Genomic DNA, 17,265 nt, shown 5'->3' with positions numbered 1-17,265 from the left:
ACACTTAAAAAAAAGGGTGCAATATTCTACTGGTCAAGCAAGTATCTTTTGCTTTCTATTTTCTTACAGCTCTTGTCCCTCTGCATACATAGTTTTTATAGTGGTAATCAAAAGTATACATACAATTGTAGATATATTTTCACTGTTTCCTTACTCTTCATGAAAATAGTTTTATTTAATGTGCTTCAATGTGTTAATTTACCAAAAATATATCTTAGAGAACAGACTGTTACGAAAAATAAGACATTATATAGGAGTTCAACAAATACAATTAATTTTCAGTTATCACTTAATAATGTGTCCACAGCACAGATATTTGGGATTCATAGAAGATTCAACCCGCTATTATTTCAGCCAATAATTTAAACTTACTTTTTCACTAAATCACATGGACTTACCAGAGGTGATTAAGTTGCAGATGATCTCTGCCTCACCTTCTTTCTCTTGCTCACCCACCCATGGATTCAAATGTCCAGGAGACAATGCTCAGTTATGCTCAGTAATATTTATAAGCATTCAGTATTTGCTGACCATCACGTTTGTGTCTTTACATGTGATTTCATTCAGTATCAACAACCCTATCAAGTAAGCACTACTTCTTGTCCCCATTTTACAGAAAACGTGTTTATCAAGTAGGGGACTGTCTGATTTTTGAAATGGCACATTTCAACATCTCACAATACAGGAGAATCTAAGGGATTGTATATTAGACAAATTGAAAATAGTTTTAAAGACAGAATTTAAGAATGATCATTTTAATTTTACCAAAGGTGAAAATAATGGGTTAATTTAATATTGCCAACATCAAATAAATCAGTGTAATATCTATAACTGAAACCTTTGCTTAGTCTTGGGTTTACTCACTAGGCTAAAATATTTTCCTTACAAAATTCAGAGGAAAGCTGTATGTTCAGAAGGAAAAACACTTTACGATTTTATATAAACATATTATAGAAACAGCTCATAGAAAATAGACTTTACTGTACCATGTGCCTTGGCCCACTGGAGATTCCGCACCAGAGATTCTGCAGAATGTGCTGTTCCCTGTATTGGGTCAGTGAGTGCTCTCTTTTCAGATAAGCTACTTCGAATCTCTAGAGCCTGTTTGCCTTTGGTAAGGTGACATTTACCCATATCTAAAAGATAAGAAGTGAATATAGGTTTTAAGACCACATCCTTTCATTTAGATCAAGAACTCTTCTACAAATCACACTATATCCTCAATATCACTTATTCACTCAACAGACATTTACCAAGCACCTACTATGGTTCCAGGTGCTAGGGATATAGCAGTGAGCAAAAAGGTAAAAATACTGGGCCAGCTCACTTCTAAAGGCCCCTTTCTAGCTTTTATCTTCTATAATTCTATTAATGAATCCCTAATATTTTAAGCCTTGAAATTCACAAAGGGCTGAAAATATATTTCTTTACTGTATGGGCAGTCATAATTTTATGTCTATACTCTGTTGAGAAATCCATTCTCAACATGATAAACAAATACATTCTCATAATAAATGATGACACAGCTATGAGCAAGTTAAAATATCATGCTGTCTTTACCTAAGATTTATTTTTAAAAAAGGAAATAATGTGTTAAAACTACCAATATGTTAAAGCACCATCACTGTCCTCCCCCAACTCAAAGTAACCAAAGTACTCTGTATATCCTTATGCATATTTTAATTTTCACTCATGTAGATATTGGTAAATAGTATGTGCGAACATTTTAGATTTTGTGCTTAACAAAAATGTTACACACATATTTTTGTAATACTATTTTCATTCAACATGATTTAGAGACTTATGAATAGTAACAAATCTCAATTTAAATTTATAAAACCAGATATTCTTTTGTATGAATACATTACAATAAATTTATCCCATTTCTGTATATATTAATAAAAATAGATTAATATCTGTCTTGGGAAAGTAGTTACTTATCTGGGAAAAAGAGACATAAAACTCTAAGACTTTATCCCTTTTGCTCACAAAGAGATTCCAAATGTTTTTCTTTCACCAATAGTAAGGTCAGAGAGAGAGAGACAGAGTGTGATTTTATATATATGATTATTATAAACACACACACACACACACACACAGAATGGGAGGAATATATCAAACAATTGAGAACTAAGTTATATCAACATATTGGGGGTTGTGGGGGAGCCTAAGGGTCATGAGCATATATAAAATTATATTGTTGTAGGAGAGAAGATGTAGAAATCAATTTTTTAAAAGACGAAAAAGGAAGAATGAGCCAAATAAAAAATTAAATGGTTAAAACAGATACGAAAAGCCTACAGTAAATGTAGTTGAACTAAATTTTCTAGTTGAAGGAAAAAGGTTATCACGTTGGATTTAAATTCATTGATTCTAAATGTGAAAATATTAGAAGCATTCCGTTTAAAATCAGAAATGAGGCAAGAATGTCTACCACTACTACTTTTTTTTTTTTTTTTTTTGCCACTACTACTTTTATTCAAGAATGTCTCAGAGGTCCTAGCTAGTGCGACATCAAGAACATATCAGAATTCCTCTAAATCAGTAAGAAAAGCAAAAACACCACAATAGAAAAATGGACCAAGGACACGAGCAGATTTTCATAAGAAGACATACGTATTGCCATTAAAAACATGTTCAGTATCACTAACAATCAGGGAAACCCAAATCAAAACCACAGTGAGATAGTATTTAACACATCTGATTGGCAAAAATAAAAAAGTCTGACATATGAAGTGATGAAGAGAGTGCGGATTTACACGACCTCTTGTACATTACGGGGAAGCGGGTAAGTGTAGATTGGTGCAACCACTTTGCAGAACGGTTTGGCATTATTTCTTAAAATTGAATACTGACGTACCCCATGATCCAGTAATTCCAAATACTGGATTTATACCCCAAAGAAACTCTTGCATACGTACTCCAGGAGACATATAAGAGATTGTTACAACGGTACTGTTCACGATAGCAAAAACTGGGATGTAACTCAAATGCTCAATAGGAGAGCAGCTGAAAAAACTAGTATGTTTGCACAGCACAATATTATAATACAGTCAAAATGAATGAACCACAGTCATGCAACAATATGGATTACTCTTAGCAATATAACATTAATTGAAAAACTTCAAGTCCCAAATACACAGCATAATATCTTTTGATAAAGTTAAAAACAACTAAAATTAAAATATACATACTTCTTGCAGACATAATATAAACTCAATTAAAACTATGTAAGAAGCAAATCAAGGGAATGATAAACAAGATTTAGAATGATGGTTACCATGTAAGGGGGGGCAAGGAAAGAGAGAGAGGGAACATATAATTGGATGTAGATTACTGTCAAGGTCTGAGATTCATGTTAAACAACTAATTTCACAATAAAAACTGTCAGAAGTATGTTCTAAGGGACTTACATCATTAAAGATGAAATACTAATTAAATAATTTTTTCTAGCAGGTCTTGGAGTTTTATATAGTAAGATGGTTTTTGGGTCCCTTAAATGCCATACTGCTAAAACTAGATAGGAAAGAATTTATTTTGCAATTTCAAGCAACTGAACAATAATGCTGTCTGGAGTACAAAAATCAAAATCCGGGGTCACAGATTAACAACTGGAGCCTTGTAACAGCAGTCCGCTTATTTCATATTTTGTTTCACGGGTACACAACTGAAACTGGAAAGGTAGTTTTTCTGCCTTGACTATTTGGTCTATGATCTTTGAATACTTACATTTTTTTCTGAATATTTTTAAGTTATCCAGAAGATCCAAAGTTCAAATATATAATAAAAATATAATCCAGAAGTTCAAATATAAACTCATAGCACATACTGGGATGCCACTCATTGCCATAACAACAAAGTCTATACCATATGTGGGTGAATTGGTGCTTTTTACTAAGTGTTAAGATAGTTAATATATCTTAAAGACTAAAATCAGAATAAAGCATTTTAGAGTCTTTGAAGCACCTTCACAGATCTCACTTTGAAAATAACTGACATACTCCAAAGGCTTTAATTTTTTTTTTTTAAGCGCCAGAACTTTGTCTTCAAATGAGAACTTAAATAGAAAGCCCACACAATATGTAAAACAGATAAAAGCAGAACTTCTTTGGTTGAAGAAGGAGGGCCAAAGCTCTGACTGTCTACATTAAAGGGGAAAGTAGTTAAGTGATCCGGCTAAGGGATCTACACCGACAAAAACATGAAAATAAACGAATTGACTAAAAGCAGGTCGTGAAACACTCAGATACCATACACTCAAGCTGCCATCTTAGGAACATCCATGAAACTCCATTTGCTAGTGAGCCAGTGTGTAAAAGAACTGCCTTCTTTTTGATATGACTTGTAAAATGGCATTTCAAAAAACACATGTCAATCTACGGCTGTAACATGTGATTATTCAACACCTGACATGAGCACAGCATTATGCCAGGCAGGGAAGGAAGGAATAGAAGGGAATGGAAGACATGGTGTTAGACCTCTAGGATCCTGTCCTTAAAGCAGAATTTTAAAACTGCTAAGTTCATCAAGAAAAAAAAAAAAAGAACCCAGCTTTTCCCCATAGGGTCTCAGCATTTCTGTAAAGTTTATCTGTCTGATCCTGAAAGAGGATGCTCATTAGACAATTTTTTTTTTTTTTTTTGCAAATAAGCAGACCGGGCAGCATCAGGCACTAAGCATAGAAACAAGGTGAAGAGCTCTGAGGATTAAACTTCATTTATTTCACAACCATGTCTGGGGTCAGACTTGTACTTCAAGTAATACTGCACAGATGCATGTAGCTAAGCCAATAGGGAAGGAAGGAGGGAAACCTGAGTGTTGTGAACATTATATAAAAAAAATTGTCTTATAAATACGAATTCCAAATCTGCACAGTAACAATAGGAATAAAATAATGACCCAACAGAGAACCCTGAGTAGCTTTCTCTTTAGTTTTTATTTTACCTTCTGCAACTTCATCCAGTAACACAGTTATTTTCTTTTCTTCTAATAATCTATCTTTTAAAAATTTCATGAAGATTCCATTTGCCAACCCAGAATGCTGTATTTCAAAGGCTTCTGCTCCTTGACACCTGAAAAAAGACATTTTTAAAAAAGCAAGCACTTGCCGCATGAGGCTTCTGCAAAAACTGATGAGCCTCGTGTACTCCCCGCCTCTCTCGTGGCATCCCAGATAAAGAGTTAATCTTTAAGCAAGAGCTAAATGCTTTGCTGCTTAGTAAAAAGAAGATGCCAAGCTATGAAGTGCTGAAGTCAATTATTTAAAAATGTCTATCAAGAATATGGAGGCAGGGCTTCCCTGGTGGCGCAGTGGTTGAGAGTCCGCCTGCCATGCACGGGACGCGGGTTCGTGTCCCGGTCCGGGAAGATCCCACATGCCGCGGAGCGGCTGGGCCCGTGAGCCATGGCCGCTGAGCCTGCGCGTCCCGGAGCCTGTGCTCCGCAACGGGAGAGGCCACAACAGTGAGGGGTCCGCGGACCGCAAAAAAAAGAATATCGAGGCAAATTTATGCCTAGATGGCTATGGATATTTCTAGGCTTCTAATCTACAATCAAAAAGAAGTCAACAAAGAATGAAGGAATCCTCAACAAAAGCATAAAAGTTTCTTACGTGGCATATCCAAACACAATATTGGCAGTGACTTTTAGTGCGTCCAAGATTGGGATGGTATCATCGTAGTCATTTCTATTTAAAAGGTAGGAGAGGAGAAGGACAGATATAAATGTGAAAAGTTAAAACAGCATTCTTAAAAGAACATAAATAACAAACATGATACTATCCTATTACACATAACTTAAAATTATAGGTTCAAATTCCTTTATCTTATTAGCTACATATTTACCAAAAGTAATCCAGGGCTCCTAAACTATTGAGACAGCAGAGACTCACACCTTTTTTCTTGTTAGCTTTAAAACTGGAGTTACATTTGAATTCGGCCATTGGATTTTGACTGGTAAAAGCTGAGCAAGCAAAACACTAAATCTGAGTAGAATCATCATTGGCTCCACTCCTTAGTATCACAATGGCAGACAAATGGGATCCAAATCTTCAAACGTCTGCTTCAGCTAAACTTTCTCTGTCTGCAATACCATGGCTAACTAGAGGCCCTCACTCCATGCATGGTGTCTCTGCTAATTCCTGGAGGAACAGCTGCAGGGATTGTTAGAAACGTTCTAAAGGCAGGCTGAAGAGCTGTATGTTTTCTTTCTTTTTTTTTAAATTTTAATTTATATTATTTATTTTTGGCTGCGTTGGGTCTTCGTTGCTGCACTCAGGCTTTCTGTAGTTGGTGGCGAGCGGGAGCGACTCTTTGTTGTGGTGTGTGGGCTTCTCATTTCGGTGGCTTCTCTTGTTGCGGAGCACGGGCTCTAGGCGCACGAGCTTCAGTAGTTACGGCACACAGGCTCAGCAGTTGTGGCTTGCGGGCTCTAGAGCACAGGCTCAGTAGTTGTGGCGCACGGGCTTAGGTGCTCCGTGGCATGTGGGATCTTCCCGGACCAGGGCTGGAAACCGTGTCCCCTGCACTGGCAGTGGATTCTTAACCACTGCGCCACCAGGGAAGCCCCTGTATCTTTTCTATTATGAGAAAATACCCATGCCCTTTTGTTCTTCACTTTTGTCCTAGAGCAGACAGGAAAAAGTAAAACACACACAGAAAATATATTTTCCTCTAGTTTTCTTCTTCATCACTTTCAGTCTATAAGCTAAAATTCACAAACTTAAGTGATTCCTACCATGCAGAGGTTTGCCTTTAGATTTAACTTCTCAAGGTTGATATTTAACTGACCAACAAGTTTCAGTATATAAAGAATGGACAGTTTACCTTTTCCTGCACATGTCCAACAGGAACACATTGAGTCCAGTTTCTTTTTCTTGCATCAATTTCAGTATATTTTGTACACACAGGCAATTTTCAGACCTATATGGATTTGGAGCATCAACAGGGACCATAAAGCTGTTCCCGAAGTTTTCATAACCATGTCCTGCATAATATAATAGTCCTGAAAAGCAAGAAAAAAGAGAAATCGCACTCTGAACATGTAGCACTCTTTAAGAAAAAAAGACGTTAATGCATGCTTATTTAAGAGATGTGCAACTATAAACGCAACTCAGTGTTAACTGAATTTGTATTAAATTATTTTGACAACCATCTTCATTTAAGTACTGAATTTTCAACCAACATCAAGATGCTATCCAGAAGTGTATTTTAATTCATAAAGGTAATACATTTGTAACCAACGGTATCATATGGAATGCAGTTTTATCTCATGATGTTAAAATACAAAAAAAGGCTAAGGACTTCTTTGCTGACTCATCTGTCTCCTCTGTGAAACCAGAAACTTCTTCAGGGCAGGGCAGTCTTACATTTATCTGTGCATTCCTGGCACACAGCAGTATAGTATTTAATGGATGAAGGAATAAACACAACTCAGACGAATAGCCACTGCAGTGTCAAGTATTCGAACGCATGTTCCCTGCATTGGCAGGTGGATTCTCAACCACTGCACCACCAGGGAGGCCCCTCTAACTCTTTGTAGTTACAGCCCTAACCCCTAGCAAGAATGTGGCTTTAAACGGCCAAGAAAACTTGCTTCCTTTGGCCCTAGAGGGCAGGATCCAGGTTGCCTACTTTTCTTGAACTCCTATTTAATTGAGAAAAATGGGTCTTTCATATGTATCACTTTGGGTAAAAAATGACAAAAGGGGCACACCCATATATTCAGTGTGGGTTTATTCTACCTCAAGTGAGCCCTGAATATTATCATGTAGGCAGTGAGGACAATGAAAAAGAAATGAAGACAGAGTTCCTGGCCCTGAGGGTCTTGCAATTCATTCAGGCACGCTCATGTTATTAGTTAAAGAAGAGTCGGCATCTAATTAAATACCATATATCATGTGATGAGGGCAACCCTGTATGAAATGAATAAAGTGCAGAGAGGAATATCAGTGTAAGGTGAAGCAATAACGGACGGTCTTGAGAGAAAGGGTATGATCTGGAAAGGCAGTGAGAAAGCAAGGTGTGCTACAGGCAGGATGCACAGAAACGAAGCTTGGGCCTGGAATGACAGCTAATGGAAAGGAGACTAGCCTGGCAAGGAATTAAATGATCACTGGAAATGAAAGTAAGAGTGCACAGATAGCATTTTGAAAATCACGACAAAGGGAGTGGGTTTAATTCGCTAAGCCATGAAGATCAAGTGAAAAGACAACCCACAGAATGGGAGAAAATACTTATCTGTCTATAAGGACATATATATTTGTAAGGATGAATCCTATATCTGTAAGGACACTTTGTATGCAGAATATATAAAGAACTCTTCAATTCAACAATAAAAAGACAATCCAATTTTAAAACGGGCAAAGGATTTGAATAAACGTTTCTCCAAAGACAATATACAAATGGCAAATAAGCACATGAAAAGATGCCCAACATCATTAACCATGCAAAACAAAACAATGAGATACCATTTCACACTTATTAGCATGGCTATAATCAAAAAGGCAGTAACAAATGCTGACAAGGATGTAGAGAAATTGGAAAGCTCGTTTATTTCCGGCAGAAATATACAATAGCACAGGCACTTTGGAGTTAAGCAGTTCGTCAAAAAACGAAACTCAGAATTATATGACCCAGCAATTCCACTCCAAGGGAAGTATCCAAGAGAACTGAAAACAAGTGTCCACAGAAGAATAGGCACACGAATGTTCATAGCAGTGCTATTCGTAATATCCAAAAACTGGAAAATGCCTAAATGCCAATCTGCTGATGAATGGATAAATAAAATGTTCTATATGCACACAGTGGACGACTCATTAGCCATAAAAGTAACGCTACCGCAGATGAACCTGAACTACACTGTGCTAAGTGAAAGAAGCCAGACGCAAAAGGACGCACATGGAGCGATTCCATTTATATGAAATGTCCTCAACAGACAAATCCAGAGACAGAAAGTGATCTGGTGTTGCCAGGAGTTTGGGGTATGGAGGACTGAGGTGTGACCGCTAATGGATATGGGTTTTTTTGTGGGCGTGATGAAAATGTTCTGGAATTAGGTGACTGCACAGCTTTGTGCATATACTAAAAACCACTTGTATACTTTAAAAGAATTGTATACTTTATTTATTTATTTATTTTTTGGTACGTGCGCCTCTCACTGTTGTGGCCTCTCCCGTTGCGGAGCACAGGCTCCGGACGCGCAGGCTCAGCGGCCATGGCTCACGGGCCCAGCTGCAACGCGGCACGTGGGATCTTCCCGGACTTGGGCACGAACCCGCACCCCCTGCATCGGCAGGAGGACCCTCAACCACTGCGCCACCAGGGAAGCCCAAGAATTGTATACTTTAAAAGAGTAAAATTTATACGCTGCCAAGTACTCAAAATCTGACTCTGCTCTCTCTTTCCTGCTTCCAGAGCAAGACATGCTTATCTGTAACCTCCATGACCCTGCTCAGGTCACGATCTCCTTTCCACCTACCCAAATCTTCACCAAGGCTCCAGGCTTATCTCAGGTTCAGAACCCTCAGCAACTTATCACCTGGTCTCCGGTTTTCTAACACACTTCAGCCTCACCCTGCTGGGAAATCCTACAGCAGCACTCTTGACACTTAAAGTCATATACAGTATTTGCTTTATTGACATTTTACGGTTCTACGTAGATATAGTTTCTCTGATAAAAGCGATCGTAATAAAAACAGGAATTTTATATTTGCGTAGCATTTTCATGGTTTTCAAAGCACCTTCATATACATGATCTGATGTTAACCCATATAACAATCTTTAAATGACCTATTTAATAAGTGAGGAAATCAAATTTTAAAAGATTAAACAATTTGTTTAAAATCATGTAGCTGATAGGTGTTTGGATTCCATTTACAGTCTTCTCCCCCTCCCATTATATTAAGGGACTTATAATTTTCTTTCCTGTTTTTGGTCGGGCCACGCGGCATGTGGGATCTCAGTTCTCCCACCAGGGATTAAACACACGCCCCCCCAGTGGAAGCTTGGAGTCTTAACCACTGGACCACCAGGGAAGTCCTGTAATTTTCTTGGAGTATAGATCATGTTCTTTATTTTCTGTATCTCCCTCAACACCTAGAATACTCTTTATCTGGGCTAGGGACATAACAGGAACTCAGTAATTAGTTCTTTTTTTTTTTTTTTTTTTGCAGTACGTGGGCCTCTCACTGTTGTGGCCTCTCCTGTTGCGGAGCACAGGCTCCAGACGCGCAGGCTCAGCGGCCATGGCTCACAGGCCCAGCCTCTTCGCGGCATGTGGGATCCTCCCGGACCGGGGCACGAACCCGTGTCCCCTGCATCGGCAGGTGGACTCTCAACCACTGCGCCACCAGGGAAGCCCCAGTAATTACTTCTTGACTGTATTAAATTAACAATGCAAACTGGTCAGGGCAGAGGTAGATCTGGAGACCTTTCTAGAAAGAGTCTGACTTTCAGTAGAAATGGTACCATTTCTACAACTGATATCATTAAGAGACAGCCAGCCAGAAAGCATGGGTATTGCTCCCATTGTATCACTTAACACATTCTGGCTCAAGCAAGACTTGGCTTGGGAGAAGAAGCAACTTCAAGGGAAGGTTCAGCCTCCATCATCCAGGAAAAGCTAAGTGTGTGGTCCAATGTTTCAGTGCTGCATGCCCAGCTCTGCAATCATGGATATTAAGGCACTGACAACAAAATACCTTTTCTCCACTGCAAAATAATTCATGAAAAGTGTAATAAGAATTTTGTATCAAAGTCTACATACAAATTGTACTGCAGGAGATTAAGCATTTTTATGTTAAATAACTAGACCAAATGACTGTATTTTAAAAATTCCATCTCTAGTACTACTTGTACGTTTAATTAACTACCCTCATTACTCAAGGATAGAAGGACAAAACAGATCTCTTTTAAAATGTCAAAGAATTCAATGTGGTTAAAAATACAATCTTATAAATTAGATCTTTTGGGAATTTTATTTCTTGGGAATATGATTTCTAAGAATATAGTCTGTCACAGATATTTATTTTTGCCTACAGAGAAAATAATTGTTTAAATGGAAGATTTTCCCACTTGAGTTGAGCTGCAGTGCACCTGGCACAGGGCTCTGATTAGAACATGCACCACCATGACCACCACCGCTGCCGCCATCGACCTACATAGCTCTTACTACACGCCAGGCACTGTTGGAAGAAAGCCCTTTACTTTTATTATCTCATAATGCTCACAACACATATCTCACAATAAGGTAGGCAATGTTATCATCCCCCTCTTACAGATGTAAAAGCTGAGACACCGGGAGGTTTAATAGCTCACCCACATTCACATGACTAATAAGTGATAGACTCGGAAGTGGGATGCCAGCCAGAGTAACTGCTGCGCTATGTTATACTGTCTCTTTATTATCTACTGCTGGCTTTCTAGTTAACTTTACTCTCAGAAAATAGAAAATGTTGGTGTGCTGGTTTTCATCACTTCACCACACTATCACTTTAAAAACCCCTTCTTTTTTTTCAAATGAAATCTTAGACTGAACCGTAACACATAATAACAGATGAAAGCTGGGTTTCTCTGTTGAGGCCTGAAGTGGAATGTTGTCCAAATGCCCCATCTATCGGTGAAGGAAAATCTGAATTCAGAAAATCAGGACAACAATAGCTACAGTATTTTGAGCGCTTTTAGTGTGCCAGACACAGGGATGATTATTTTATCTTACTTATTCTGGAACAACTTCATTAATTTAGCCTATCCATTTTATAAGTTCTTTTTGGCTTAGAAAAGTGAATTAACTTGGTCATAGTCACACAGCTAGGAAGCAGAAAAGCCAGAGCGCCGAGCCTGGGGTTGGTTACTCTCAGGTTCGTTGCTTAACCACTGAGCTACAATGACGTGAATGATTCCTCTAGAGTGAATGAGGCTTTGGCCTTATTCTGACCAGACTCCTTTAATCTTTTTTTTTTTTTTTCTTTTCAGGTTTGACATTAGCATTGTATTTTACTTATTTATTTTTTAAAACATCTTTATTGGAGTGTAATTGCTTTACAGTGGTGTGTTAGTTTCTGCTTTATAACAAAGTGAATCAGCTATACATATATATATGTCCCCATATCTCTTCCCTCTTGCATCTCCCTCCCTCCCACCCTCCCTATCCCACCCCTCTAGGTGGTCACAAAGCACCGAGCTGATCTCCCTGTGCTATGCGGCTGCTTCCCACTAGCTATCTATTTTACATTTGGTAGTGTATATATGTCCATGCCACTGTCTCACTTCGTCCCAGCTTACCCTTCCCCCTCCCCGTATCCTCAAGTCCATTCTCTAGTAGGTCTGTGTCTTTATTCCCATCCTGCCCCTAGGTTCTTCATGACCCTTTTTTTTTTTTTTAAGATTCCCTACATATGTGTTAGCATACGTTATTTGTTTTTCTCTCTCTGACTTACTTCACTCTGTATGACAGACTCTAGGGGACTCCTTTAATCTTGTTTTCTATCAACGCATATCTAAGCTGCAGCAAGTGACGAATGTAAAAAGGTGTTACGTAGGGTGGATATCAAGCCAAATATGTAGTTACTCTCCATCCTAGTTTATCTATACAACTGAAATCTTTATCCTTATTTATCTTCAAGGACATGTAGTATTTAAGTCAGTTATTCCTGTTCTTAGATTGTGTTTTTAATGTTTATATATGTTTAAAAATTGAGTTACTTATTTTCTGTTAATTTTTATTTCTCTCACAAACCCAAGGGTACTATAATACAAAAGGGCATAAACTTGAATGCCTGTGTTTCCCACATCTAATGGGAAATTCCTATGACTCTGCCTCGGCTTCCCCTACCCCCGAAGTACTCCTGGCCCCCCGGGGCTGTCAGCTGGACACAGGGCACAGTCCAGGGGAAACGCCTATGCCCTCAGGCCTCTACCACACTTACATGGAAAGTAGATGTGTCTGATGTTTGGGATATTCACAATACTTCAAAATATAATGCAGCCACCCTGTTAAGACATGAATCAGTAGTATTTAAACATCTTTTCCAGCTTTCTTAAGCTGCCATTTCGCTTTAATATACCTATTTATTCCATATTCCAAGTTGAGGTTTTCATACTGGGGCAAAGCTTCAGCATAAGTTGAACTCTTCTTGCGAGAACTTTAAATATTTCTGGTTCTCAAGCTTGCAGGGGCAATTAAAAGTTTTGATTTAAAAAGCCAAACCAAGGACTTAAAGCCAAGGTGATAATGTTAATAAGAAATGAGAATAAATAATCAAGCACATAATTCTTCATAAAATTCCCTCACTCTTAAAATACTTCACCAATTCCAAAACCTAAATCGGTAAATATTTTTTCCTTCTACCTCCTTACTTTTGGGGAAGTTTTAGAAGCCTTTTCCTGTTTAAGCCATCTATGCACTTAAAAATGGAGATAAATTATGTAATATAAAAATAATCAACCAACCACCTTATTAGAGACTAAAAATATAAACCAACTACCACAAAGGTACATTAGTATCGTATATTCTACCATATTTTCATAAGACAAATGAATGGATTCACCCAGATTCATCACTTTATATACTCATAAACAAGATTATGTTATTAAAACATCACCGTAATAGTTGAAATCCCAAATCTGAGAGATTTGTTGATTCACTTGCCTAACAACTATAATCCTTATTACTTAAGAAGAAACTCATTTAAAACTTATTTAGTACGATTTTAAGACTGTCCCTCATCCCACATACAGTAATGTGTTAAATCTTGGAAAAAATCTTTTCTTCCATTAAAAATTCTACTCTGAGAACCTTTAGCAATTGTACCAAGCTTGCCTCATCATATGACCCTAATTAGAAGGAAAAAGGCTAAATTTAGAAATTATTGAAGTAAAATAATTGGAAAGCTATAGAAGCCAAATTGACGCTTTGTTTATCGGTGGCATCCTGACAACAGGCCTGGAGATGTCATTTTCCCAGCAGTTGAATGTTATTACACAACATCGTGGTGAGCACAACTCTGAGAAACATGGCTCATAGCACAACATTTGGCCGTTCCATGCTTGTGGTTATGCCCACTAAAAGAAAGAAATTACCAAAGGAATTGCTTACTACTGACAGCATATTCTCTCTTTAAAGAATCACTGACATATATATAGTGTTCTTAACATAGTTAAAAGAATGAGAAAAACCATTACAAATTTACTGTTAGAATTTTTGTGGAGGTCCATCTTTAACTGCATCTGCATAAAACTTTAGTTTACTGATTGTTTTCATATGTCTCACTCACCAACATTTTCTTGTTAAATTCTATTGTAGTTCCCACTAAAAGACCTGAAAATACTATGCAATTGTTAGAAAAAGGAAACAAACGTGAAATGTTCATTCGGTTACAGCATTTTGTACGCTAAACACACACACACACACACACACAGTAATATTTAACATATATGAATATACAATTTGCTATTTGGTCATTGAACTTTACTATACTGTAGATCTCGTAGTCAATAAAACAAAATCACGTAAGATAGGTAAGAATTCTAATAAGAACAACATTGTTTTGACACATGAAAGACATCAAGCTAATTAGTCATATGGAACTATGGAATGAAGATCAAAATCCATCTTTTATTACAAGAATAAAACTTTTCAACAATCCGTTTACCATGCCTTTCTGTTTTTTAACTCTTAACCTAACTTATACAAGAAAAATAGTGGATAATTATAAAAGCAAAGATGACAAACATCTTACCATAGACTCCTTTGTCTAAAAGCAGTAAAAATTCATCCACGGCATTACGCATCTCATATTCAGTAAGGTCCAGCAGTGAAACGACTTTGAAATCTAGCTGTCTTAACAAGTTGGTCAATTCATACACATCCACCAAAGGAGCTTTAAGCTTGGGGTGCTCCCAGTAATTCATATTTCCTATCAAAAGAGCAACCTTGTCCTTTGCTATTTAAAAAAAAAAAGGGGGCGGGAGGGGGAGAAATTTAAAGGAGGATATAAAAATTAAACCTAATAGAATGCTTTACAAATAAGATTTCATTATTTAATTTCATTTTAGAGTGAACACCTTACATAGCAGACCAATAAACTCTATTGAGGATACAGAGGCTCATGAATCAAACAACTGAAATTAATTGATGCTTTTGAGAACCAGGGAAAGGATATTAGCTGTATATGAAGCATAATAGTAACTAATATTAAAGTAATACTTTTACTGATTCACAACAGAAGGAAAGAATATTCAATATAGACTTTTAGAGCAAATTTAAACAAAGAATGTTTGGAATTGGGTTCCCATCAAATTAGGTTCTGTTTTGCTGACAATGGAACAGGCTAGAAACAAAAGAAATACCAAAAAGAGGGAAAGGAAGAATTCCCATCAGAGCAGATAAGGGGAAATACCAAAGAGGAGGGAAAAGCAGGAGTTTAACAAATACTGTACTTTTAAATTTTCAGTTGATGTACTGTCTCCCGTTAGCTTCTTTAAAAAAAATTTCGTGTTTGGGTGAGATGCGGTTACCTCAGGGCTGCATGAAGACTTTTTGTATGAATACCTTAGCAGTTCGATCTGTGACCTTAGTGAACTGAGGCTTTGCTCAAGGACGTGGTCTCATACAAAAAGTGGTTCTGTTTGTAAGAGGCAAAAAGATCCACACCTGTGCCTTTAAAAGTACCAGCTGGCTTTATCTGGTATATAGCTTGTCCAAAAGAGTTGTGGAAGGCTGAGCATAGCTTAGTGCCTAAGAGGTCTTCAGAACTGTACTTTTGCTAGTCGCGGGTGGGGTTAAAGGTTAAAGACTTGAGACTGTGCCACGACAACAGGAACCTGTCATGATGTTTTTCTCAAGGGCTGGCAGTGGGGTGTGTGCAGCACGTTACGGTCTAAATCCATGATGGAGACACCAGAGAGCAGCAGAGAAGGTGTAACAGGAGCACGTGGCAGTCCCAGACTGACGCTGGCCAGGACTTGGTGACCAGCCTTTGTCACAAAGTGCTGCTAAGTAGCTTATTTATAAATTAATATGGATTCCACTCGTGTGCAATTGAAACAGGCACAAATAATCCCATTGCTGACTTGATGGCTACAATATGTAATCTAATTTCAGATGCTTCAAATCGCCAAGATGATTAAATGTCACCAAAAATCTCTGGTGGAATTTCTTCTCTTTCCACAGAGCATTTAAGTCTAGGGTTAAACAAGGTCTGGAGAAAAACTAGCACCAACTAAAAGAATGTGACCCTCTCAGAGTGGTAGAATACCCCACTTTGTGAAAATCCTCAATACTTCTGTCATGGTATCTTTTTTTTGTTTCTTTGGCCTCGCCGCGCGGCTTGTGCAACCAGGGATTGAACCCGGGCCCTCGGCAGTGAAAGCGCCGAGTCCTAACTGCTGGACGGCCAGGGAATTCCCCTTGTCATGGTATGTTTATTCTACACTGACATTTTCGGAGATTTCTTGCTAATTGCCTATTCTTATGAGTATACACATTTTTGAAAAAAATGAAATGATACTTAAGCCACATTTCTAACTCAATAAGTCACTTCAGGTCCTGTACAAATGATAATCTCTTCTTCTATTCCAAAGAAAAGGCCTATTTTCAAGACTGTTTAATAAATAAGTAAATTGAGACATAAAGCCTCTACTAAACTGCCTTTCGTTTTAAAACAATAAAAAAAGTTGAGAATACTCAGGATGGATTTCAACTAGGAGGCAGTAGAAAACATGATCACTTGTATTTCCTTTTTTTTTTTTTAAAGTTTCTTCTTAAATAAACTAGAAATGTACTCTTACCCCAATTTACCCACTATATAGGAACACTTCAGCTGGCTAATCCACAGAAAAATTTCAGAGCCTGTTTTTCTGAGCCCATCAACCCTATCAGAGTTCAGAGCCAATGTCAATACACTGATGGACTCAGTTCAACCTGCTCCTAAGTGAGAGGAGGTGGAGGATGTGTGGTCACTGGCTGACATCATTACAGTCCAAATCATGGGGTTCCCAATGCGATTCAAGTAGTAAAGTGTCTGCAAAGCATCGTGGGTTTCGTGGTGGGATATTATGATAGTTTAGGATATATATTAGATTAAAATTTTCTGTTGGCAGAAAACAATTATAAAGGTATGTAATAAAAAAAAATCACTGGGGTTTTTGGTTGGGGGAACAGTTGTCAAACTAACCATACAGGCTGTTTCTGCTAAGATCGATTATTTATTCACTAGTTTTGTTATCTGTTTGGAAGGAACACTTGGCATTATTTATAGAATGCAAG

The 17,265-nt window shown here is 37.7% G+C and overlaps 1 protein-coding gene across 5 annotated transcripts in view; it reads right to left on the bottom strand.

The window, feature by feature from the left end:
• Positions 1-17,265, bottom strand: part of MALT1 (MALT1 paracaspase) — a 59,227-nt gene that overhangs the window by 7,512 nt on the left and 34,450 nt on the right. For 2 of the 5 annotated variants that reach the window (XM_022584379.3, XM_022584380.3), the window contains 5 exons: positions 14,738-14,941; positions 6,825-7,002; positions 5,612-5,686; positions 4,945-5,072; positions 987-1,136 (listed from right to left, as the gene is read on the bottom strand). In XM_022584379.3, the coding sequence (XP_022440087.1) occupies positions 987-1,136; positions 4,945-5,072; positions 5,612-5,686; positions 6,825-7,002; positions 14,738-14,941 (735 nt within the window). Of the gene's footprint in view, positions 1-986; positions 1,137-4,944; positions 5,073-5,611; positions 5,687-6,824; positions 7,003-12,925; positions 12,990-14,737; positions 14,942-17,265 lie in introns of those variants that run through there. The other 3 variants (XM_030762017.2, XM_030762018.2, XM_089895251.1) reach the window with 2 other exon arrangements.

This window comes from Delphinapterus leucas, chromosome 14, assembly GCF_059928025.1.
Source record: "Delphinapterus leucas isolate spDelLeu-1000000601 "Yukka" chromosome 14, BTC_Dleu_Yukka2, whole genome shotgun sequence".
Lineage (NCBI taxonomy): Eukaryota > Metazoa > Chordata > Mammalia > Artiodactyla > Monodontidae > Delphinapterus > Delphinapterus leucas.
Note: the sequence above shows the minus strand (reverse complement) of the source record. Positions and strands in the feature narration are given on the sequence as shown.